Source organism: Babylonia areolata, chromosome 16 (assembly GCF_041734735.1).
Source record: "Babylonia areolata isolate BAREFJ2019XMU chromosome 16, ASM4173473v1, whole genome shotgun sequence".
In the NCBI taxonomy this organism is placed as follows: Eukaryota; Metazoa; Mollusca; class Gastropoda; order Neogastropoda; family Buccinidae; genus Babylonia; species Babylonia areolata.
In genome coordinates, this window is record NC_134891.1 from 29,576,499 (window position 1) to 29,603,498 (window position 27,000).

General features: G+C 47.1%; 1 protein-coding gene across 3 annotated transcripts in view; it reads right to left on the bottom strand.

The window, feature by feature from the left end:
- Window positions 1-269: 269 nt before the first annotated feature.
- The window catches only part of LOC143291301 (uncharacterized), a 38,879-nt gene continuing 12,148 nt past the window's right edge, over window positions 270-27,000 (bottom strand). For 2 of the 3 annotated variants that reach the window (XM_076601151.1, XM_076601152.1), the window contains 10 exons: window positions 25,486-25,581; window positions 23,954-24,102; window positions 21,325-21,805; window positions 19,742-19,861; window positions 16,777-16,940; window positions 14,652-14,744; window positions 14,072-14,106; window positions 9,767-9,871; window positions 6,176-6,242; window positions 270-636 (listed from right to left, as the gene is read on the bottom strand). In XM_076601151.1, the coding sequence (XP_076457266.1) occupies window positions 635-636; window positions 6,176-6,242; window positions 9,767-9,871; window positions 14,072-14,106; window positions 14,652-14,744; window positions 16,777-16,940; window positions 19,742-19,861; window positions 21,325-21,805; window positions 23,954-24,102; window positions 25,486-25,581 (1,312 nt within the window). In that variant the 3' untranslated portion in view covers window positions 270-634. The remainder of the gene's footprint in view (window positions 637-6,175; window positions 6,243-9,766; window positions 9,872-14,071; window positions 14,107-14,651; window positions 14,745-16,776; window positions 16,941-19,741; window positions 19,862-21,324; window positions 21,806-23,953; window positions 24,103-25,485; window positions 25,582-27,000) is intronic. The other variant, XM_076601153.1, reaches the window with a different exon arrangement.

Below are 27,000 nucleotides of genomic sequence, written 5' to 3' on the forward strand. Positions count from 1 at the left end.
TGAACAGGTCCGTATCTGCATGGACAGTGCTGTCAACACTCATTCGTTTCACCAACCAGTCAGAAAGAAAGTATAAGTGCAAAAAAAACAATTTTCCATGAAACTTAATTAACTGTGCTAAAACAGTGTTTAAAATCAACCGCACATTACAACTGAGGAAAACTTGTCACGGATGCTGTTATTTTCAATACCACACAATTGTTCTACAGTCGTTGTGATCCACAAGTGAAGGAGTTGAGGGGTGGGGAAACAACACAAACAGGAGTCTGCTTTGATTTGTTGCGCGCGCACACACACACACACACACACACCAGTTTTAAGGCAAATGTGTCAATAAAAACAACCAGGGAAACAAGAACAAAACATCAAAAAATCCAGAAAACCAGATAGATGACGAAGAAGCCATGGAGAGAAGCACTTTCGTTTCCACACAACTGCACATCAACAATGTTACAATAATCCCACATTCTTTTGCCCAAATGTTGCTGTTTCCTGACAAACCCAGTTCCACACAATGTTACAATAATCCCACATTCCCATAAAGTTCCACACAAATGTTGCTGTTTCCACACAATTCCTTTGTCTGTAGCTACTGCTGTCTCTCGTTGACACATCTGGTTATCTGCTGCTGTGTTCCTGAAACAACACGACGATTCAAACAGTCAATACTGAGAAAGAAGTGTATGCATGCAAGTGTGGGTGTGAGAGAGAGAGAGTGTAGATTCACACACACTTGCCTGTCTGCACCATACATGTGCATGGGTGTGTGTGTGTGTGCGTGTGTGTGTGCGTGTGCGCACATGCATGCGTGTGTGTGTGTATGACTGACAAAGTACATGAAAACTAAAGTACATGTGAAAGTTTCATACCCTGAACATATATTTTCTGTGTGGCCCATGAGGCACTCAGCACATGACGCGTGCACACACGTCTCTGTGTCAGCATGGGAAGGAGAAAGAGGGAGGACATACAGACCGAGTTAATTCCGTCCAGACACAGGCAGCGTAGTGCACATGGGCCAATTCCTACCTCACACACAAAGTGAACGGTTCCTGAAGATGCACATAATATCTTGCCACTTTTCTCTTTTTTTCTTTTTCTTTTTTGGTAACAATGGAAAGGCTTTTTCTCCTTTTTTTAGGAGTCATGTTGTCGTCGTCGTCTTCTTTTTCCTTCTTGTTCTTCTTCTTCTTCTTCTTATTGTTATTTTAACATTTCTCTGTTCTTTTTGTTTGTGTGTTGTTGTCTGTTTTGTGCTTTTTTTTTCTTTACAAATTGTTATCGTATAAAATATATATTTATCTGTTTTAGTTATGAAAAAAAGAAAAATACAACAACAAAAAAAAGGTAGGTTCACATTATCACTTCACGCACTCAAATAAGAGACAATAGTGCCATTGTTTATGATGTGTTCACATTATCATTTCAAACACTTCAATGAAACAATAGTGCCACTGTTTATGACGTGTTCACATTATCATTTCACACTTCAATGAAACAATAGTGCCATTGTTTATGATGTGTTCACATTATCATTTCAAACACTTCAATGAAACAATAGTGCCACTGTTTATGACGTGTTCACATTATCATTTCACACACTTCAATGAAACAATAGTGCCACTGTTTATGATGTGTTCACATTATCATTTCACACACTTGAATGAGAAACAACAGTACCACTGTTTATGACGTGTTCACATTATCACTTCACACACTTCAATGAAACAATAGTGCCACTGTTTATGACGTGTTCACATTATCACTTCACACACTTCAATGAAACAATAGTGCCACTGTTTATGACGTGTTCACATTATCATTTCACACACTTCAATGAGAGACAATAGTGCCATTGTTTATGATGTGTTCACATTATCATTTCACACACTTCAATGAGAGACAACAGTGCCATTGTTTATGACGTGTTCACATTATCATTTCACACACTTCAATGAGAGACAATAGTGCCACTGTTTATGACGTGTTCACATTATCATTTCACACACTTCAATGAGAGACAATAGTGCCATTGTTTATGACGTGTTCACATTATCATTTCAAACACTTCAATGAGAGACAATAGTACCACTGTTTATGATGTGTTCACATTATCATTTCACACACTTCAATGAGAGACAATAGTGCCACTGTTTATGACGTGTTCACATTATCATTTCACACACTTCAATGAGAAACAACAGTACCACTGTTTATGACGTGTTCACATTATCACTTCAAACACTTCAATGAGAGACAATAGTACCACTGTTTATGATGTGTTCACATTATCATTTCACACACTTCAATGAGAAACAACAGTACCACTGTTTATGACGTGTTCACATTATCACTTCAAACACTTCAATGAGAGACAATAGTACCACTGTTTATGATGTGTTCACATTATCATTTCACACACTTCAATGAGAAACAACAGTACCACTGTTTATGACGTGTTCACATTATCATTTCACACACTTCAATGAGAAACAACAGTGCCAATGTTTATGACGTGTTCACATTATCATTTCACACACTTCAATAAGAGACGATAGTGCCATTGTTTATGATGTGTTCACATTATCATTTCACACACTTCAAAGAGAGACAATAGTGCCACTGTTTATGACGTGTTCACATTATCATTTCACACACTTCAAAGAGAGACAATAGTGCCATTGTTTATGAATTGTTCACATTACCATTTCACACACTTCAAAGAGAGACAATAGTGCCATTGTTTATGACGTGTTCACATTATCATTTCAAACACTTCAATGAGAGACAATAGTGCCACTGTTTATGACGTGTTCACATTATCATTTCACACACTTCAAAGAGAGAAACAACAGTGCCAGCCCTTACCCTGACCTACATTTTCCTGGCACAGGAAACAGCAGCAGTGTGAATTCATTAAACCCCCCAATGCCCACTTTTCCTTGTAGCGGCAACCATGCACCAGTGCACACCATCCAAACCAAGGTCCATCCACCCAGTCATCCCTAAAGCTCATCACACAGCATCCAAACCAAGGTCCACAATCCACCCAGTCATCCCTAAAGCTCCTCACAGCATCCAAACCAAGGTCCACAATCCACCCAGTCATCCCTAAAGCTCATCACAGCATCCAAACCAAGGTCCACAATCCACCCAGTCATCCCTAAAGCTCCACACACAGCATCCACCCAGTCATCCCTAAAGCTCCTCACACAGCATCCAAACCAAGGTCCACAATCCACCCAGCCATCCCTAAAGCTCCACACACAGCATCCAAACCAAGGTCCACAATCCACCCAGCCATCCCTAAAGCTCCACACAGCATCCAAACCAAGGTCCACAATCCACCCAGTCATCCCTAAAGCTCAGCACACAGCATCCACCCAGCCATCCCTAAAGCTCCTCACAGCATCCAAACCAAGGTCCACAATCCACCCAGTCATCCCTAAAGCTCCTCACACAGCATCCAAACCAAGGTCCACAATCCACCCAGTCATCCCTAAAGCTCATCACACAGCATCCGAACCAAGGTCCACAATCCACCCAGTCATCCCTAAAGCTCCTCACACAGCATCCGAACCAAGGTCCACAATCCACCCAGCCATCCCTAAGCTCAGCACACAGCATCCACCCAGACATCCCTAAAGCTCCACACACAGCATCCGAACCAAGGTCCACAATCCACCCAGTCATCCCTAAAGGTCCTCACAGCATCCAAACCAAGGTCCATCCACCCAGTCATCCCTAAAGCTCCTCACACAGCATCCAAACCAAGGTCCACAATCCACCCAGTCATCCCTAAAGCTCCTCACACAGCATCCAAACCAAGGTCCACAATCCACCCAGTCATCCCTAAAGCTCCACACACACCATCCAAACCAAGGTCCACAATCCACCCAGTCATCCCTAAAGCTCCTCACACAGCATCCAAACCAAGGTCCACAATCCACCCAGTCATCCCTAAAGCTCAGCACACAGCATCCAAACCAAGGTCCACAATCCACCCAGTCATCCCTAAAGCTCATCACACAGCATCCAAACCAAGGTCCACAATCCACCCAGTCATCCCTAAAGCTCCTCACACAGCATCCAAACCAAGGTCCACAATCCACCCAGCCATCCCTAAAGCTCATCACACAGCATCCAAACCAAGGTCCACAATCCACCCAGTCATCCCTAAAGCTCCACACACAGCATCCACCCAGACATCCCTAAAGCTCCACACACAGCATCCACCCAGACATCCCTAAAGCTCCTCACACAGCATCCACCCAGACATCCCTAAAGCTCCTCACACAGCATCCACCCAGACATCCCTAAAGCTCATCACACAGCATCCACCCAGACATCCCTAAAGCTCATCACACAGCATCCACCCAGACATCCCTAAAGCTCCACACACAGCATCCACCCAGACATCCCTAAAGCTCCACACACAGCATCCACCCAGACATCCCTAAAGCTCCACACACAGCATCCACCCAGACATCCCTAAAGCTCATCACACAGCATCCACCCAGACATCCCTAAAGCTCATCACACAGCATCCACCCAGACATCCCTAAAGCTCCACACACAGCATCCACCCAGACATCCCTAAAGCTCCACACACAGCATCCACCCAGACATCCCTAAAGCTCCACACACAGCATCCACCCAGACATCCCTAAAGCTCATCACACAGCATCCACCCAGACATCCCTAAAGCTCAGCACACACATCCAAACCAAGGTCCACAATCCACCCAGTCATCCCGAAAGCTCCTCACACAGCATCCAAACCAAGGTCCACAATCCACCCAGTCATCCCTAAAGGTCCTCACAGAATCCAAACCAAGGTCCACAATCCACCCAGTCATCCCTAAAGCTCATCACACAGCATCCAAACCAAGGTCCACAATCCACCCCGTCACCCCTAAAGGTCCTCACAGAATCCAAACCAAGGTCCACAATCCACCCAGTCATCCCTAAAGCTCCTCACACAGCATCCAAACCAAGGTCCACAATCCACCCAGTCATCCCTAAAGCTCCTCACACAGCATCCAAACCAAGGTCCACAATCCACCCAGTCATCCCTAAAGCTCATCACACAGCATCCAAACCAAGGTCCATCCACCCAGTCATCCCTAAAGCTCATCACACAGCATCCAAACCAAGGTCCACAATCCACCCAGTCATCCCTAAAGCTCAGCACACAGCATCCAAACCAAGGTCCACAATCCACCCAGTCATCCCTAAAGCTCAGCACACAGCATCCAAACCAAGGTCCATCCACCCAGTCATCCCTAAAGCTCAGCACACACCATCCAAACCAAGGTCCACAATCCACCCAGTCATCCCTAAAGCTCCTCACACAGCATCCAAACCAAGGTCCACAATCCACCCAGTCATCCCTAAAGCTCATCACACAGCATCCAAACCAAGGTCCACAATCCACCCAGTCATCCCTAAAGGTCCTCACAGCATCCAAACCAAGGTCCATCCACCCAGTCATCCCTAAAGCTCCTCACACAGCATCCAAACCAAGGTCCACAATCCACCCAGTCATCCCTAAAGGTCCTCACAGCATCCAAACCAAGGTCCACAATCCACCCAGTCATCCCTAAAGCTCATCACACAGCATCCAAACCAAGGTCCACAATCCACCCAGTCATCCCTAAAGCTCCTCACAGCATCCAAACCAAGGTCCACAATCCACCCAGTCATCCCTAAAGCTCCTCACACAGCATCCAAACCAAGGTCCACAATCCACCAGTCATCCCTAAAGCTCAGCACACAGCTTCCTCCCCCCAACCAAAAACCCAAAAAGCGATACAAAGAAAAAAAGTTCACCCCGAAATCAGAGTGTGGCTGCCAAAACGGCAGGGTAAAATGACCATACGCGTAAAAGTTCACTTGTGTACATATGAGTGAACTTGAGAGTTGTAGCCCACAACTGAAGTAGAAGAAGAAGAAAGTACATTTCTACAAAAGGTGGGGGATACCAACGGTATTGAAAGAGTCCCTCAGTCCACTCAGGGGAGAGAACTGGTTGAATTTCAAAAAAGAAAGAAAGAAAAGAACACACAAAAAAGACCTCTTTTTGCTTCCACTTACATGACAAGAAGAAAAAACATAAGACACCAGAAACACATTTATATTCTATTGATATAATATTACTCAAGGTGTCAACTTACATTTGATATATTTCCGAAGTTCAGAAGCTTGTTGTTCATAATCTGCTTTCCGCTGCATTTTTTCTTCCTGCAATCACAATATTCTCAAACTTTAAAAAAAAAAAAAAAATTGTTTTGAAGGAATTTTTTTTTTTTTTTAAACAATCTGTAATAAATACAATTTTACTTCCAGACAAATTTTCCAATAAAATCAAGCCATCCAGACTTCAAGATCTCCTATCTTAACAACCTTCTTCAAAAAGTCATCTTTTTCAAAGAATAACATTCAATCAACAGAAACATCAATACCATTCAATCAATAATACAAACATCAATAACAATTAATAACACACACATCAATAACACTCGATCAACACAAACATCAGTACCATTCAATCAACACCAGCATCAATAACAACCAATCAGTAACACAAACATCAACACTCAATCAACACAAGCATCAATAGCATTCAATCTTCACAGGCATCAATCAGAACACAGGAGGAAAACCACCATCACACGTGGCTTGACTGGAAACAGAAAACTGTTTCACTAAGAGAGAAGGGACCAACATTCCCTGCTCAGTTCTCTGCTCCTTACGAACCCCTTGACTGCTGAGTTCTCTGCTCCTTACTAACCCCTTGACTGCTGAGTGAGTTCTCTGCTCCTTACTAACCTCTTGACACTGAGAGCCAATGTGGATTCCGGAAAGAGCGCGGAACCACCGACATGGTGTTTGCTGCAAGGCAGCTGCAGGAGAAATGCCAGGAGCAAAATGCTGATCTGTTCTCCACCTATGTCGACCTCACTAAGGCCTTCGACACCGTGAGTAGAGAGGGACTGTGGAAGATCATGGCCATGTACGGATGCCCTCTGAAATTTATTTCCTTGGTCAGCCAATTCCATGAAGGCATGCAGGCTCGAGTCCAGGAAAATGGCGAAACATCTGCTCCTTTTGCTGTCACAAATGGTGTCAAGCAAGGCTGCGTCCTGGCTCCAACGCTGTTCAGCCTCATGTTCTCTGCAATGCTTACTGATGCCTTCAGAGATGGCGATGTTGGAATCGGCCTAAAGTACCGAACAGATGGCAAGTTGTTTAACCTAAACAAAGGTCATGACAGACATCATCAGAGACTTTTTGTTTGCTGATGATTGTGCCCTCAACACTGGATCTGAAGCTGACATGCAACTCAGCGTCAACAAGTTTGCCACTGCCAGCAGGAACTTCGGCCTTACCATCAGCACGAGGAAAACTGAAGTTCTCCATCAGCCAGCCCCAGGGAAACCCTACATTGAGCCCAACATCACAGTCAACGGTCAGAGACTCAGTGCGGTGGAGCGGTTCACATACCTTGGCAGCACACTGTCACGAAATGCGACCATCGATGATGAAGTGAATGTCAGGATTGCAAGAGCAAGCGCAACTTTTGGCAGACTCAGTGCAAATGTCTGGAACAGAAGAGGCAGTAGTCTTGAGACCAAGCTAAAGGTCTACAGAGCAGTAGTTCTCCCCACACTACTGTACGCCTGCAAAACCTGGACAGTGTACCAACGACATGCCAAGAAGCTGAACCACTTCCACACAACATGCCTCAGGAAGCTACTGAACATCAAGTGGCAAGACAGGACCCCAGACACAGAGGTGCTCGCAAAAGCCACCCTTCCCAGCATCTTCACCATCCTGATGCAGTCCCAGCTTCGCTGGGCTGGACACATGGCGCGCATGCCAGACCATCGGCTGCCCAAAAGACTCTTCTATGGCGAGCTGCAACAAGGGAAGAGATCACACGGAGGTCAGAAGAAGCGCTTCAGAGATACTCTGAAAGTCTCTCTTAAAGCGTTTGATATCAACCCGGACTCCTGGGAGGAATCTGCAGTGGACCGTGACAAATGGCGCGCTGCTGTGCACAAAGGCGCCAAGTTGTGCGAGGCCAACAAGACTGCTGCAGCTGTTCAGAAGAGGCAGACCAGAAAGTCACGGGCAAACAAGCTCCCTGACAATGATATGCCTGTCTTTGTCTGCCCCAACTGTCAGCGAACATTTCGTGCGCAGGTTGGACTATTCAGCCATCTGCACATTCACAGATAGATTCATGAGCATCCTCCCCCCCACCCCACCACCACCCTCCCCCCATCCCCCAGCTGGATGACAACGATGGTCATCATCGATCTCAATGGACACACTTCACACACTAACCTCTTGACTGCCGAGTTCTCTGCTCCTTACTAACCCCTTGACTGCTGAGTTCTCTGCTCCTTAATAACCCCTTGACTGCTGAGTTCTCTGCTCCTTACTAACCCCTTAACTGCTGAGTGAGTTCTCTGCTCCTTACTAACCCCTTGACTGCTGAGTTCTCTGCTCCTTACAACCCATTGACTGCTGAGTGAGTTCTCTGCTCCTTACTAACCCCTTGACTGCTGAGTTCTCTGCTCCTTACTAACCCCTTGACTGCTGAGTTCTCTGCTCCTTACTAACCCCTTGACTGCTGAGTGAGTTCTCTGCTCCTTACTAACCCCTTGACTGCTGAGTTCTCTGCTCCTTACTAACCCCTTGACTGCTGAGTTCTCTGCTCCTTACAACCCATTGACTGCTGAGTGAGTTCTCTGCTCCTTACTAACCCCTTAACTGCTGAGTTCTCTGCTCCTTACTAACCCCTTGACTGCTGAGTTCTCTGCTCCTTACAACCCCTTGACTGCTGAGTTCTCTGCTCCTTACAACCCCTTAACTGCTGAGTGAGTTCTCTGCTCCTTACTAACCCCTTGACTGCTGAGTTCTCTGCTCCTTACTAACCCATTGACTGCCGAGTTCTCTGCTCCTTACTAACCCATTGACTGCTGAGTTCTCTGCTCCTTACAACCCCTTGACTGCTGAGTTCTCTGCTCCTTAATAACCCCTTAACTGCTGAGTGAGTTCTCTGCTCCTTACTAACCCCTTGACTGCTGAGTTCTCTGCTCCTTAATAACCCCTTGACTGCTGAGTTCTCTGCTCCTTACAACCCCTTGACTGCTGAGTGAGTTCTCTGCTCCTTACTAACCCCTTGACTGCTGAGTTCTCTGCTCCTTACTAACCCCTTAACTGCTGAGTTCTCTGCTCCTTACAACCCCTTGACTGCTGAGTTCTCTGCTCCTTAATAACCCCTTGACTGCTGAGTTCTCTGCTCCTTACAACCCCTTGACTGCTGAGTTCTCTGCTCCTTAATAACCCCTTGACTGCTGAGTGAGTTCTCTGCTCCTTACTAACCCCTTGACTGCTGAGTTCTCTGCTCCTTACTAACCCCTTGACTGCTGAGTTCTCTGCTCCTTACTAACCCCTTAACTGCTGAGTGAGTTCTCTGCTCCTTACTAACCCCTTGACTGCTGAGTTCTCTGCTCCTTACTAACCCCTTGACTGCTGAGTTCTCTGCTCCTTACTAACCCCTTGACTGCTGAGTTCTCTGCTCCTTACTAACCCCTTGACTGCTGAGTGAGTTCTCTGCTCCTTACTAACCCCTTGACTGCTGAGTGAGTTCTCTGCTCCTTACTAACCCCTTGACTGCTGAGCGAGTTCTCTGCTCCTTACTAACCCCTTAAATGCTGTTTCTGAGTTAAGGCATGACACTGGCTCCCCCTCACCTGGTCACTATCCAGAGAGTCACCATCCTCCCTCTTGGCCTCCAGATCTCGGATCTGCCTCAGTTTCTTCTCCACCTTTTTCAACTTGCTCTTGGCCTCCTTCGCCTGTCAACATCATCAAGCCCCATCCCCTTCTATCAATCATCATCATCATGCCCCACCCCCTTCTGTCAATCAACATCAAGCCCCGACCCCTTTCTGTCAATCAACATCATTATGCCCCACCCCCCTTCTGTCAATCAACATCATCAAGCCCCGACCCCTTCTGTCAATCAATATCATCATGCCCCACCCCCTTAAGTCAATCAACATCAAGCCCTGCACCCTTCTGTCAATCAGTCCTTTACTTACCCAGTCTTAGTGCTAGCAAACAACTCCAAAATAATGTAATCATCAGATAATGACAATGATACTCATGAAGCTGAAAAAAATAAAAACAAACCAACTGATCCCAAAAACTGTAACCTTCCACCACCCTCCCAACAAATAACACTCCCTCTGCCCCCCAAAACAAAGCGTGTGGATTGCTTGGCATGGAGAACAGTACAGTGTGCAATGCTTGGCATGGAGAACAGTGTGCAATGCTTGGCATGGAGAACAGTGTGCAATGCTTGGCATGGAGAACAGTGTGCAATGCACGGCACGGAGAACAGTGTGCAATGCACGGCATGGAGAACAGTGTGCAATGCACGGCACGGAGAACAGTGTGCAATGCTTGGCATGAAGAACAGTGTGCAATGCACGGCATGGAGAACAGTGTGCAATGCTTGGCATGGAGAACAGTGTGCAATGCACGGCATGGAGGACAGTGTGCAATGCACGGCACGGAGAACAGTGTGCAATGCACGGCATGGAGAACAGTGTGCAATGCACGGCACGGAGAACAGTGTGCAATGCACGGCATGGAGAACAGTGTGCAATGCTTGGCATGGAGGACAGTGTGCAATGCACAGCATGGAGGACAGTGTGCATGGAGAACAGTGTGCAATGCTTGGCATGGAGAACAGTGTGCAATGCACGGCATGGAGAACAGTGTGCAATCCACGGCATGGAGAACAGTGTGCAATGCACGGCACAGAGGACAGTGTGCAATGCATGGCATGGAGAACAGTGTGCAATGCTTGGCATGGAGAACAGTATGCAATACTTGGCATGGAGAACAGTGTGCAATGAACAGTGTGCAATGAACAGTGTGCAATGCTTGGCATGGAGGACAGTGTGCAATGCCTGGCATGGAGGACAGTGTGCAATGCACGGCATGGAGGACAGTGTGCATGGAGAACAGTGTGCAATGCTTGGCATGGAGAACAGTGTGCAATGCTTGGCATGGAGAACAGTGTGCAATGCTTGGCATGGAGGACAGTGTGCAACGCTTGACACGGAGAACAGTGTGCAATGAACAGTGTGCAATGCTTGGCATGGAGAACAGTGTGCAATGCATGGCATGGAGGACAGTGTGCAATGCTTGGCATGGAGAACAGTGTGCATGGAGAACAGTATGCAATGCTTGGCATGGAGGACAGTGTGCAATGCACGGCATGGAGGACAGTGTGCATGGAGAACAGTGTGCAATGCACGGCATGGAGAACAGTGTGCAATGCACGGCATGGAGAACAGTGTGCAATGCACGGCGTGGAGAACAGTGTGCAATGAACAGTGTGCAATGCTTGGCATGGAGGACAGTGTGCAATGCTTGGCATGGAGGACAGTGTGCAATGCTTGGCACGGAGAACAGTGTGCAATGAACAGTGTGCAATGCTTGGCATGGAGAACAGTGTGCAATGAACAGTGTGCAATGCTTGGCATGGAGGACAGTGTGCAATGAACAGTGTGCAATGCTTGGCACGGAGGACAGTGTGCAATGAACAGTGTGCAATGCTTGGCATGGAGAACAGTGTGCAATGAACAGTGTGCAATGCTTGGCATGGAGGACAGTGTGCAATGCTTGGCACGGAGGACAGTGTGCAATGAACAGTGTGCAATGCTTGGCATGGAGAACAGTGTGCAATGCTTGGCATGGAGGACAGTGTGAAATGCTTGGCATGGAGGACAGTGTGAAATGCTTGGCATGGAGAACAGTGTGCATGGAGAACAGTGTGAAATGCTTGGCATGGAGGACAGTGTGCTATGCTTGGCATGGAGGACAGTGTGCAATGCTTGGCACGGAGGACAGTGTGCACTGAACAGTGTGCAATGCTTGGCATGGAGAACAGTGTGCTATGCTTGGCATGGAGGACAGTGTGCAATGCTTGGCATGGAGAACAGTGTGCAATGAACAGTGTGCAATGCTTGGCATGGAGAACAGTGTGCAATGAACAGTGTGCAATGCTTGGCATGGAGAACAGTGTGCAATGAACAGTGTGCAATGCTTGGCATGGAGAACAGTGTGCAATGAACAGTGTGCAATGCTTGGCATGGAGGACAGTGTGCAATGCGTGGCATGGAGGACAGTGTGAAATGCTTGGCATGGAGGACAGTGTGAAATGCTTGGCATGGAGAACAGTGTGCATGGAGAACAGTGTGAAATGCTTGGCATGGAGGACAGTGTGCAATGCTTGGCATGGAGGACAGTGTGCAATGCTTGGCACGGAGGACAGTGTGCAATGAACAGTGTGCAATGCTTGGCATGGAGAACAGTGTGCTATGCTTGGCATGGAGGACAGTGTGCAATGCTTGGCATGGAGAACAGTGTGCAATGAACAGTGTGCAATGCTTGGCATGGAGAACAGTGTGCAATGAACAGTGTGCAATGCTTGGCATGGAGAACAGTGTGCAATGAACAGTGTGCAATGCCTGGCACTCCATCATTGTGCCCATCACACCTCCTTTAAACTGAAACTGAAATGACCAATTATGATGCACAGATGCAGTATAAATTCTGGCCAAGTGTTTCTGTAGTTTGTTGTGCTTCTCTCAACGTCAATTTCAATTCTACCAGCATGCACAGATGCAGTATAAATTCTGGCCAAGTGTTTCTGTAGTTTGTTGTGCTTCTCTCAACGTCAATTTCAATTCTACCAGCATGCACAGATGCAGTATAAATTCTGGCCAAGTGTTTCTGTAGTGTGTTGTGCTTCTCTCAACATCAATTTCAATTCTACCAGCATGCACAGATGCAGTATAAATTCTGGCCAAGTGTTTCTGTAGTTTGTTGTGCTTCTCTCAACGTCAATTTCAATTCTACCAGCATGCACAGGTGCAGTATAAATTCTGGCCAAGTGTTTCTGTAGTTTGTTGTGCTTCTCTCAACATCAATTTCAATTCTACCAGCATGCACAGATGCAGTATAAATTCTGGCCAAGTGTTTCTGTAGTGTGTTGTGCTTCTCTCAACGTCAATTTCAATACTACCAGCATGCACAGATGCAGTATAAATTCTGGCCAAGTGTTTCTGTAGTGTGTTGTGCTTCTCTCAACGTCAATTTCAATTCTACCAGCATGCACAGATGCAGTATAAATTCTGGCCAAGTGTTTCTGTACTTTGTTGTGCTTCTCTCAACGTCAATTTCAATTCTACCAGCATGCACAGATGCAGTATAAATTCTGGCCAAGTGTTTCTGTAGTTTGTTGTGCTTCTCTCAACGTCAATTTCAATTCTACCAGCATGCACAGATGAATATAAATTCTGGCCAAGTGTTTCTGTACTTTGTTGTGCTTCTCTCAACGTCAATTTCAATTCTACCAGCATGCACAGATGCAGTATAAATTCTGGCCAAGTGTTTCTGTACTTTGTTGTGCTTCTCTCAACGTCAATTTCAATTCTACCAGCATGCACAGATGCAGTATAAATTCTGGCCAAGTGTTTCTGTAGTTTGTTGTGCTTCTCTCAACGTCAATTTCAATTCTACCAGCATGCACAGATGAATATAAATTCTGGCCAAGTGTTTCTGTACTTTGTTGTGCTTCTCTCAACGTCAATTTCAATTCTACCAGCATGCACAGATGAATATAAATTCTGGCCAAGTGTTTCTGTACTTTGTTGTGCTTCTCTCAACATCAATTTCAATTCTACCAGCATGCACAGATGACTATAAATTCTGGCCAAGTGTTTCTGTAGTGTGTTGTGCTTCTCTCAACGTCAATTTCTATCCCTTCTGCTGTCAGCATAATTATCTGTTCGCGACTACTTTTCTCATAGCAAATCAAACATTAGATGTTCTGCTTCACCATCAATATAAATTCATATTTGTTTTGTTTGTTTCTTCATTTTTTCAGTGTAAATTCCTTTCCTTTTTTTTTTTTTTTTTTTTTGATGCGCTTCTCTCAATGACAGTTCTGTTCATAACAGAATCGAACTTCAACTCACCGTGAGCGTGGCTGAACACCCATTCAGTATACTGCCTGCAAAGAAACCAACGATACAATCAACACCACAAAGAATCTGTCCTTTATTGAATGAATGATAATTATAATCATCATCATCATAACTCCATAGTTTTGGGGGGTTTTTTGGTTTTTTTTACCTAGAACCTGTCTCTTCATTTTCTTCAATACAGCCAATTAATTAACAAACTGAAGTTACACGTATGCACACATGCACACACACACACACACACACACACGCAAACACACACACATGCAAACACACGCAAACACACACACACACACACGCACACGCACGCACACCTACGTACACACGTGGGGTAGGTGGAGGGGAAGGAACGGAAAGATCTGTGTATCTATTACGTGCTAATGCTAATTCATGCATGCATGCGTGTACGTGCATGAGTGTGTGTGTTCAGGCAGGATGGCGGAAGAGTTGCACAGTAATCATGTGCTCTGATCCGTACATTCACACAACCCCACAATGTTTCCATTCATTTGGGGGTTTTTTTCTTATTTTTCAATCAATTCCGACACACAACTGAACAGATATAAATACATACTGTCAGCAGAGCCAGACATATCAACTATGGAAGACGTGTATTTGTCGTTTTCTCCATAATGATCCGCCTTGTCCATCTCTGCAGCCCACGACTCTGCAAACATTGAATTGTATTGTATTGTATTGTACTGTATTGTACTATATTGTACTGTACTGTATTGTACTTTTCTGTAATGCATTGCATTGCATTGCACTGTATTGTTCTGTGTTGTACTGTATTGTATTGCAGTATACTGTATTGCACTGCACTGCACTGCCCTACACTGTACTGTAGTGTAGTGTAGTGAAGTGTAGTCTGCTGAAGTGTATTTCTTTACCAACCAAAGTGAGTTTTTCAACAGAATTTTGCCATGGTTCCTTTCACACGTGCTGAGTGCATGTCACACAGGATCTTGGTTCATCTGCAGTCACTCTCATCTCTATCATCTCATTCAAAAGGCTAGTGTTCAGACCATCACTCAAGGATATAGCAGAGGGGGAGGAAATACTGGTGGGTGTGGGATTCTAACCTCCTGTGCGCTAAGATTCTCTCGCCTCCTGGGTAGATGCGTTACCAAGCACTAGGCCACCGGTCCAGAAATATTCCCCCAGTTAACAGTACTGTCCACCCTCCCCTCTATGCAAACCACAAGCCCAGGTTGTTAACTCTGGGTCTTTTTTTTTTTTTTTTTTTTTTTTTTCTGCCCCGTCATCTGCACCATTTCAGTGGCATTACTCCCACGCCGCTCATTTAGATTCCCCGATACACGGCCACACCCGGGTTTGTCCGTTGTAGTTCCAGCGTCGGCAGTCCACAGGGAACCATCGATGTTAGGTCGCCAAGAGGCCACACACCAGAGGAGACCCTGCACTGCTGCTGAGTCACTTCGGTGGTGTTCAGTGGTGCCTGTTCTGTTTTAACGTACTTAGGACACCACCTACTAAGCCCCCTACTAACGACAATAATGGCTTAGTCGCGGAGCCAGACTGAGCGAGCGTCCCTCCGTTAACTCTGGGTCTTTCCACTCACTGTGGGGAGTGTGTCATCATGTCTACTGATGCTCCCAGTTTTTAAAAAAATGTGTTTTTTTACCTAAAACAAAGAAAAAAACAATCAGCCCCAAGAATAGACGATTAATGACAAGGCCGTAATCTGCAACCTGAATGTTTCAGTCAGTCTGGTATGATCTGCAAGCAGTCTGATCATCTTTCAGCATCAACAGCCGCCAGTCTTATCAGCAGTCAGTATAATCTGCAACCTGTCTTACCTTCAGCCAGTCTTATCAGCAGTCAGTATAATCTGCAACCTGTCTTACCTTCAGCCAGTCTTATCAGCAGTCAGTATAATCTGCAACCTGTCTTACCTTCAGTCAGTCTTATCAACAGCTTGTCTTATCTGAAACCAGTCTCTTAGCAACAAGACAAAACAATCTCTGAGGATAATAGATACACACTGGTGTGCTTTATCTTTTTTCCAGTCCCTGCCCTAAATAGGTACTACACAAGACAATACTAAATGATAACAGCATAGGCGTGACAGTTCTTTTGTTACACATTTTATCAAATACAGTTCTCACAAACTACAAACTGTAAACCATGACAGCGTATTCACTGGGTTACAGAAACAGGAAAACACCCCCATGCACCCCCCAAAAAAACGGAGTATGGCTGTCTGCTGCCAGTCGGCTCTACCCAGGTAGGCAGCCTGTTGTGCAAATGACTGTCTGGAATACACTTTGAGCTTGGTCTCTGACGCTATTTAAGTACTGATATCATCATCATCATCAAACGTATTCAGCTAAAAAGGGTTCTGTATTCAAGCTGACTGGGAGAAAAATGTGAATGCTGATGTACATGTGTGTGTATAAAGCACAACCTTGTGCAATACCTCCGTAAACATACAGATGCAATCACTGATCTGGGTCAATGCGCACAAGTCCAGTGCCTTGGTGGTCACGGAATGTAAGAATAACTCATGCAAGTCATTACGTCAATATAGCTCCATCAGTCTCAACAGGAAGCAGCCTAGCCATGCCCAAAAAAATTTTTTTTCTTAAATAATTAAAATAAAACCAAATAAAATCAATATATAGACAGATAATCATCAGACTGCAGCCTGACCACACACACACTACATGGGAACACACCTACAGCTGCTGGGTTTGAACCCAGACTCATGCTGCTGGCTGAGGCGAAGGGTTGGCACTGTTCACTGGCCTCCTGGCTGTACCCCTCCCCAACCCACGCCACAGCATCCTCGTACTGATCCAGATCGTCGCTGTCACTGCTGGCACCTCCTGGATCCCCTGCCCTGGAATCACACACCTTCATGTCAGAATCTGTCACTGAATCACACACCTTCATGTCAGGATCTCTCCCTGCTGGAATCACACACCTTCATGTCAGGATCTCTCACTGCTGGAATCACACACCTTCATGTCAGGATCTCTCACTGCTGGAATCACACACCTTCATGTCAGGATCTCTCACTGCTGGAATCACACACCTTCATGTCAGGATCCCTCACTGAATCACACACCTTCATGTCAGGATCTCTCCCTGCTGGAATCACACACCTTCATGTCAGGATCTCTCACTGCTGGAATCACACACCTTCATGTCAGGATCTCTCACTGCTGGAATCACACACCTTCATGTCAGGATCTCTCACTGCTGGAATCACACACCTTCATGTCAGGATCTCTCACTGCTGGAACCACATGCCTTCATGTCAGGATCTCTCACTGCTGGAACCACCTGCCTTCATGTCAGGATCTCTAACTGAATCACATGCCTTCATGTCAGGATCTCTCACTGAATCACACACCTTCATGTCAGGATCTCTCACTATTGGAATCACCTGCCTTCATGTCAGGATCCCTCACTGAATCACCTGCCTTCATGTCAGGATCCCTCACTGAATCACACACCTTCATGTCAGGATCTCTCACCGCTGGAATCACCTGCCTTCATGTCAGTATCTCTCACTGCTGGAATCACATGCCTTCATGTCAGGACCTCTCACTGCTGGAATCACCTGCCTTCATGTCAGGATCTCTCACTGCTGGAATCACATGCCTTCATGTCAGGACCTCTCACTGCTGGAATCACATGCCTTCATGTCAGGATCTCTCACTGCTCATTTCAACCTGTGTGCTCAGATTCTCTCACTTCCCAGGTGGACCCGTTACCACCACGCCACCACACCACTTTCACTTCTCACATGCCTGTCACCTCCTCCATTATCATTACCCTTGTGGCCCATTGCTGCTGGTAGCATTTCTACACTCTCTGAAAAAGTGGAAGATTTACACGGTTTCTAGGTGACATCCAACTGATTTTCTGCATGGAGTTGTCTGAATGGCATCTTCAAATAACGACACTAGCGATTCTTTGATATCTTGCTGTGAGGCAGTCAAACAATCCACACTTTCTTTCAGTTCCTGGAATTGGATTTTATAGGAGTTAATCCGAAACAGTGAGCCTCTCTTTTGTTTTTAACGGACACAAAAAGTGTGTCAACGAATTTTTTTGACTTTGGTTCCTGAAGGAGTTGCCTTCACTGAGTCTGCTATGTCCGTGAGGGGGATAGTTGCCTTCACTGAGTCTGCTATGTCCGTGAGGGGGATGGGGTGGGTCGGTGTACCACAACTTGTGCCTTCACTGAGTCTGCTATGTCCGTGAGGGGGATAGTTGCCTTCACTGAGTCTGCTATGTCCGTGATGGGGATGGGGGCACTCCTGAGGGGAAAGGGGTGGGTCGGTGTATCACAACTTGTGTCGGGGTATACACACAAGTCAGCATTGAGGGGCATTCACTGGTGGGGGTCACTGCTTGTCCACGACCAGACCAGACAAGGAATACAGTCAGTCCCTTAAGAACCGCTGAGCTGTTTGCACGGTTTTCTTCTCTGGGGGCATGGTGAAATGATGGCTGAACTTCCAGCAACCAGCGGTGTGTGTAGCCAGTGTGAGGTGAACCACCAGGTGAAATGATGGCTGAATTTCCAGCAACCAGCGGTGTGTGTAGCCAGTGTGAGGTGAACCACCAGGTGAAATGATGGCTGAATTTCCAGCAACCAGCGGTGTGTGCAGCCAGTGTGAGGAGAACCAGTCATAGCCAGGTGAAATGATGGCTGAATTTCCAGCAACCAGCGGTGTGTGTAGCCAGTGTGAGGTGAACCACCAGGTGAAATGATGGCTGAATTTCCAGCAACCAGCGGTGTGTGTAGCCAGTGTGAGGTGAACCACCAGGTGAAATGATGGCTGAATTTCCAGCAACCAGCGGTGTGTGCAGCCAGTGTGAGGTGAACCAGTCATGCAGTGTGTGCAGCCAGTGTGAGGAGAACCAGTCATAGCCAGGTGAAATGATGGCTGAATTTCCAGCAACCAGCGGTGTGTGCAGCCAGTGTGAGGAAAACCAGTCATTGCCAGGGGTGCTTTCTTCCACATGCAGTTTTTTGGTTTGTTTTTTACAATGAAAAACCACAGCTTTTGTTGATAAAACCACTAAACAACTGCATTTTCTGAAACATTGATTTTTCAAACACAGGCGGTATATAATAACTACATTTTTAACTCAAACATTGATTTTTCAAACACAGACAGTATATAATAACTACATTTTTAACTCAAACACTGATTTTTCAAACAGACTATACATCATTACAACATTTTTAACTCAAACATTGATTTTTCAAACACAGACTGATATATAATAACTACATTTTTAACTGAAACACTGATTTTTCAAGCAGACTATACATCATTACTAAATTTTTAACTGAAACATTGATTTTTCAAACACAGACTGATATATAACTAAATTTTTAACTGAAACATTGATTTTTCAAAGACAAGACTATATACAATTACATTTTCAACTCAAACACTGATTTTTCAAACACAGATGATCTATAATGATACATTTGCAAGTGAAACATTAATACATCAAACACATGACGATGACATAACACCACCTGCAAACTGGACGAGGACAGTGGAGTGCTGTGACTGCCTCATGCATCCAACCATACCGGAGCATCTAAGACATTAAGAGTCTATCTTCACGACTCCTGTTCAAGAAAGCCAGTTTTACGTTCAGGATCCGTACCCCGATGTGAAAGGGGTGGTGATGCCCCGCCCTCTGCCCTGCGAGGTCACCGTCATGTGGTCAAACACAGGTGACAGAGCGTCTGGTTGTGATGTCATCCCTCCGAAAGGAACCTCACTGCTGCAACCAAAACCACAACCACCACCACCACTGTCAAGTTCCAAGTTCCATTCCTCAACGTTTTGTGATGGGTGTATGCCTGTCTTTGTCTGCAACAACTGTCAGCGAACATTTCATGCGCAGATTGGATTATTCAGCCATCTGCGCACTCACAGATAGATTCATGAGCATCCTCCCCCCCACCCCACCACCACCCTCCCCCCAACCCCCAGCTGGATGACAACGATGGTCATCATCGATCTCGATGGACACACCACCACCACATGATTATGTTCATGGCAAGATAACAAATGGAACAGAGCCTATAAAATCAACAAGACTGGAGCCATATTTCAGCCCATCTGACTGAAGCCATATTTCAATCAACCAAACTGAAGCCATATTTCAATCAATCAAATATCTAGTGGACGAGAGCATTTGGCATAATGTCCAATTCTCGAAGTTTAACCTTTATCGTTTAGCAACAGAATGTTTTATTACAAAAAACAAAACAAAACAAAAACAACAGAAACAATTTGCCTCCCTGCGCCAACCTGCAGTATTCACCAACATCAGCACCATGATCATCATTGCTCAGCACCATGAACATCATTGCTCAGCACCATGAACATCATTGCTCACCACCATGAACATCATTGCTCAGCACCATGAACATCATTGCTCAGCACCATGAACATCATTGCTCAGCACCATGATCATCATTGCTCAGCACCATGAACATCATTGCTCAGCACCATGAACATCATTGCTCAGCACTAATTTCACTCAGTTTCTACCTGACATCTGAAAAGGAAGCAGGAATCCGACCCTTGCCGGAGTCTATGCTACAGTGTGTGAAATTACACCAATCTGGCTCATGCTACAGTGTGTGAAATTACACCAATCTGGGTGAAATTACACCAATCTGGGTCATGCTACAGTGTGTGAAATTACACCAATCTGGGTCATGGTACAGTGTGTGAAATTACACCAATCTGGGTCATGCTACAGTGTGTGAAATTACACCAATCTGGGTCATGCTACAGTGTGTGAAATTACACCAATCTGGCTCATGCTACAGTGTGTGAAATTACACCAATCTGGGTCATGCTACAGTGTGTGAAATTACACCAATCTGGGTCATGGTACAGTAAGTAAAATTACACCAATCATTCTAGTGAAACTTCCCACAAGACTCACCTGCCAGGGTACAGTAAAGTGAAATTACACCAATCTGGGTCATCTGTGTGTGAAATTAAACCAATCAGGGTCATGGTACAGTATGTGAAATTACACCGATCTGGGTCACAGTACAGCAAGTGAAATTACACCAATCTGGGTCATGGAACAGTGCATGAAATTACACCAATCTAGGTCATGGTACAGTGTGTTGAAATTACACCAATCTGGGTCAACAGTACAGTATGCTGAAATCACACCAATCTTTCCGGCAACCATTTCCCACCACCACCCACCAGACTCACCGGCACTGAGATGGATCCGCCACAGCAGCAGGAGACCCGAACCCCTGGCCTCTTCCCATGGCCACACCATTCATGGGGGCCGCTCCACCCTGCCACATGCCGGGAGGGGGAGGGGGAGGGGCCGAGGAAAGCCCCGCCCCCAGCTTCAGCCTGGCTCCTCTGGCCCCGCCCTGCAGCAGTCCGCTCCCCTCCACCAGTCCCAGCAGCTTCATGGCCGATGCTCTGCCCCTGCCACTCGTAGCGCTGGCGTCACCAGCATTACTCCCCCTGCCAGCCGAGGAGGAGGAGGAGGAGGGTCTGGGCTGCTGCTGCTGCTGTGGGCCGGGCCACCCCAGCTCTGACAGGCCGGGAGGGGCCGGAACGGTCGTTGTGGTGGTGGTGCTGGGCACAGCGCGTCCCCACCCCCTGCTCAATGGTTTGGCGCTCGGGGAATCGAGGCTTTCTGCTCCTCCCAGCACCATGCCGCGGCCTCTGCCGATGGCTGCAACACACACAACACAACCTCCCCTGTCCACTCATAATACTCTGCAACACACACAACACAACCTCCCCTGTCCACTCATAATACTCTGCAACACACACAACACAACCTCCCCTGTCCACTCATAATACTCTCAACACACACAACACAACCTCCCCTGTCCACTCATAATACTCTGCAACACACACAACACAACCTCCCCTGTCCACTCATAATACTCTGCAACACACACAACACAACCTCCCCTGTCCACTCATAATACTCTGCAACACACACAACACAACCTCCCCTGTCCACTCATAATACTCTGCAACACACACAACACAACCTCCCCTGTCCACTCATAATACTCTCAACACACACAACACAACCTCCCCTGTCCACTCATAATACTCTGCAACACACACAACACAACCTCCCCTGTCCACTCATAATACTCTGCAACACACACAACCACAACCTCCCCTGTCCACTCATAATACTCTGCAACACACACAACACAACCTCCCCTGTCCACTCATAATACTCTGCAACACACACAACACAACCTCCCCTGTCCACTCATAATACTCTGCCCAGGCTTTAGCTCAGAGCATTTTCTTCAACTTCAGTGAGACTGCCGCCACCATCAGCAACAATCTTTTCAAAGGAGAAAAAAGACAACGACAAAAAAGACAAGAAGAGTGCACAGTCCATACTACCACTGCGTGTCAAACTGCCTTGTGTGTGTATATCTATCTGTGTGTGAGAGAGGGTGTGTTTAACAGTCCACACTACCACTGCGTGTCAAACTGCCTTGTGTGTATATATCTATCTGTGTGTGAGAGAGGGTGTGTTTAACAGTCCACACTACCACTGCGTGTCAAACTGCCTTGTGTGTGTATATCTGTCTGTGTGTGAGAGAGGGTGTGTTTAACAGTCCACACTACCACTGCGTGTCAAACTGCCTTGTGTGTGTATATCTGTCTGTGTGTGAGAGAGGGTGTGTTTAACAGTCCACACTACCACTGCGTGTCAAACTGCCTTGTGTGTGTATATCTGTCTGTGTGTGAGAGAGGGTGTGTTTAACAGTCCACACTACCACTGAACCGCTGAACCATGGGGAAATCAAATCACATCATCTCTGTGTATACGCACACAGAAGATCAAATACGCACATTAAAGATCCTTAATCCATGTCAGCGTTCGGTGGGTTATGGAAACAATAACATGCCCAGCATGCACCCCCCCCAAAAACATCGTGTGGCTGCCAACATGGCAGGGTAAATAAACAAAATGGTCATGCACGTAAAATGTTGCATGTCTCTGTGTGTGTGTATGTATGTGTGCATGCCTGAAATCTGACTGAATGACACATGAAACGAATGATGAGCGCTCAACAGCAGCCATCAGTCGGCTCTACACAGGTAGGCAGCCTATCGTGCAAATGACCCCGAGTTTGTACAGCGCTTAGAGCTTGGCCTCCAACTGAGGATAGGCACTATATATTTGTATTTGTATTTGTATTTCTCTTTTTTATCACAACAGATTTCTCTGTGTGAAATTTGGGCTGCTCTCCCCAGGGAGAGCATGTCACTACACTACAGCGCCACCCTTTTTTTTTTTTTCCTGCATGCAGTTTTATTTGTTTTTCCTATGGAAGTGGATTTTTCTACAGAATTTTGCCAGGAACAACCCTTTTGTTGTCATGGGTTCTTTTATGTGTGCTAAGTGCATGCAGCACACGAGACCTCGGTTTATCGTCTCATCCGAATGACTAGCACCCAGACCACCACTCAAGGTCTAGTGGAGGGGGAGAAAATATCCGCGGCTGAACCAGGATTCAAACCAGCGCGCTCAGATTCTCTCGCTTCCAAGGCGGACACGTCACCTCTAGGCCATCACTCCACATAAGTATCCATATCGTCATCATCGTCATCGTCGTCGTCATCGTCATCATCATCATCGTCATCATCATCGTCATCATCGTCGTTATCATCATCATCGTCATCATCATCATCGTAATGGTCATCATCATCGTCATCGTTGTCATCATCATCGTCATCGTCGTCATCGTCATCATCATCGTCATCATCATCGTCATCGTCATCATCACCACCATCATCATCATCATCGTCGTCGTCGTAACGCCGACCCCTGGACCCTGACCTTTACTGCTACTGCTGTCCTGCGGCCCCTTGAGGGCCTCCTTGTAGATGTCATGGGGAGCGCGCTGCCCGCCCGCTGACCGATTCTGCTGCTGGAACAGGGCCAGTGACCGTGACCCGCCCGTAATGTTCTGGGCACGGAACGGTTCCCTGCCACACACACACACACACACACACACACCCCGTAATGTTCTGTGCACAGAACGGTTCCCTGCCACACACACACACACCCCGTAATGTTCTGTGCACGGAACGGTTCCCTGCCACACACACACACACACACACACACCCCGTAATGTTCTGTGCACGGAACGGTTCCCTGCCACACACACACACACCCCGTAATGTTCTGGGCACAGAACGGTTCCCTGCCACACACACACACACACACACACCCCGTAATGTTCTGTGCACGGAACGGTTCCCTGCCACACACACACACCCCGTAATGTTCTGTGCACGGAACGGTTCCCTGCCACACACACACACACACACACACCCCGTAATGTTCTGTGCACGGAACGGTTCCCTGCCACACACACACACACACACACACCCCGTAATGTTCTGGGCACAGAACGGTTCCCTGCCACACACACACACACACACACACCAACATCATTCGGGGGGCTCTATCTCTCTCTCCTCTCTCTCTCTCTTTCTCCCGATTCTGCTGCCAGAACAGGACCAGCGACTGTCAACTTGCACTATTCTGTGCACAGCTAGGGCCCATCCCAGTGTTTACAATATCACAACCTATTACCATGTAACATAAAATTCTTAGCGCCAGACACTACAATTCCCACTGGAAAAAGTGTCTTTTAACTGCTGTCTATACGGCATCCTAATTCCCATTTATACATGTATGTTCTCATTATCTACTGTTCTTCCTGTCGTTCCCTCCCTGTTCATCTCTGTCATCATGCCCCACAGCTTCCCTCTTTTCCCACGACACTGGTTCATGTAGGACAGTCAGTCATGTGCCACTATGCTGGTCACAACAGCACAGAAAGCAACTGCAACAACAGAAAAACTAAGGATATAGGGTCTTTGGGTATGTACGATAGTCAGTGGTGTCATCAGGAAACAGATGCTGTTTGACCGAGACGCAACTTATTTAGCCATATTCTCTCATTCTGGCACATGATAAAGCTGATTGATACATACAATACTGTATCAATGTAAACACACACGCAATTAGCTCAACATCATCACGAAAGACCATGCTTAGTAGTGACTGCCTTGGCCTCATGATCGACAGGTCCAAAGCATCAAGGTAATGTTACGACAGGAAATCATGTGACCGTGCTACGTTGTCGAAAATGAACTCGCCAGAACAATTTTGACGTTTGCATAACGTCGGAACACACTGCATGTGACCATGCCACGTTGTCGAAAATGAACTCGCCAGAACAATTTTGACGTTGGCATAACTTCGGAACAAACTGCAATCGAGCAAAACAAAATATGGCCAAATCCTAACAGTTGGCATTTCTATACAGATACAGATAGAGAGAGGGAGGTGGGACATGCCTCCTTTCCTGTGGGGGTGGCTGTGTGTTCCTCAGGGCTGCTTCCCTCTCCGCCTTCTTCTTCAGATACAACTGCTGCTTCTGTCTGGCGTTCAGCCTGAAAAAAAGTCCAACATGCTCACGCATTCTTCATACCCTTTTTAGTGCTCCTGTCACACAATAAACGCCAGAAAAAAATAACCAAAAAAACCCACAGGGACAAATACACAGATTAATAAACTGTAATTGTCAAAATTACAATTTCAATAATTGGGGAAGAAAAAATAAAATACATGTAACAAGATCAGGAGTCAACATTTCCTTTTCTTTTTTTCCCACTTTACCAGTCAGGGTGAAGGAGACTGTGTCAAGCTGGAGGGGGGAGGGGAGGGGAGGGGAGGGGAGGGGTACCAGTCAGCGTGAAGGAGACAGTGTCAAGCTGGAGGGGAGGGGAGGGGAGGGGAGGGGAGGGGTACCAGTCAGGGTGAAGGAGACAGTGTCAAGCTGGGGGAGGGGAGGGGGAGGGGAGGGGAGGGGTACCAGTCAGGGTGAAGGAGACAGTGTCAAGCTGGAGGGGAGGGGAGGGGAGGGGAGGGGAGGGGAGGGGAGGGGGTACCAGTCAGGGTGAAGGAGACAGTGTCAAGCTGGAGGGGAGGGGAGGGGAGGGGAGGGGTACCAGTCAGGGTGAAGGAGACAGTGTCAAGCTGGAGGGGAGGGGAGGGGAGGGGGAGGGGAGGGGAGGGGTACCAGTCAGGGTGAAGGAGACAGTGTCAAGCTGGAGGGGAGGGGAGGGGAGGGGAGGGGAGGGGTACCAGTCAGGGTGAAGGAGACAGTGTCAAGCTGGAGGGGAGGGGAGGGGAGGGGGAGGGGAGGGGAGGGGTACCAGTCAGGGTGAAGGAGACAGTGTCAAGCTGGAGGGGAGGGGAGGGGGAGGGGAGGGAGGGTACCAGTCAGGGTGAAGGAGACTGTGTCAAGCTGGAGGGGAGGGAGGGGAGGGGAGGGGAGGGGAGGAGGGTACCAGTCAGGGTGAAGGAGACTGTGTCAAGCTGGAGGGGAGGGGAGGGGAGGGGAGGGGAGGGGAGGGGTACCAGTCAGGGTGAAGGAGACTGTGTCAAGCTGGAGGGGAGGGGAGGGGGAGGGGAGGGGAGGGGAGGGGAGGGGTACCAGTCAGGGTGAAGGAGACTGTGTCAAGCTGGAGGGGAGGGGAGGGGAGGGGGAGGGGAGGGGAGGGGTACCAGTCAGGGTGAAGGAGACTGTGTCAAGCTGGAGGGGAGGGGAGGGGAGGGGAGGGGAGGGAGGGTACCAGTCAGGGTGAAGGAGACTGTGTCAAGCTGGAGGGAGGGAGGGGAGGAGGGGAGGGGAGGGGTACCAGTCAGGGTGAAGGAGACTGTGTCAAGCTGGAGGAGGGGAGGGGAGGGGAGGGGAGGGGAGGGGTACCAGTCAGGGTGAAGGAGACAGTGTCAAGCTGGAGGGGAGGGGAGGGGAGGGGGAGGGGAGGGGAGGGGTACCAGTCAGGGTGAAGGAGACAGTGTCAAGC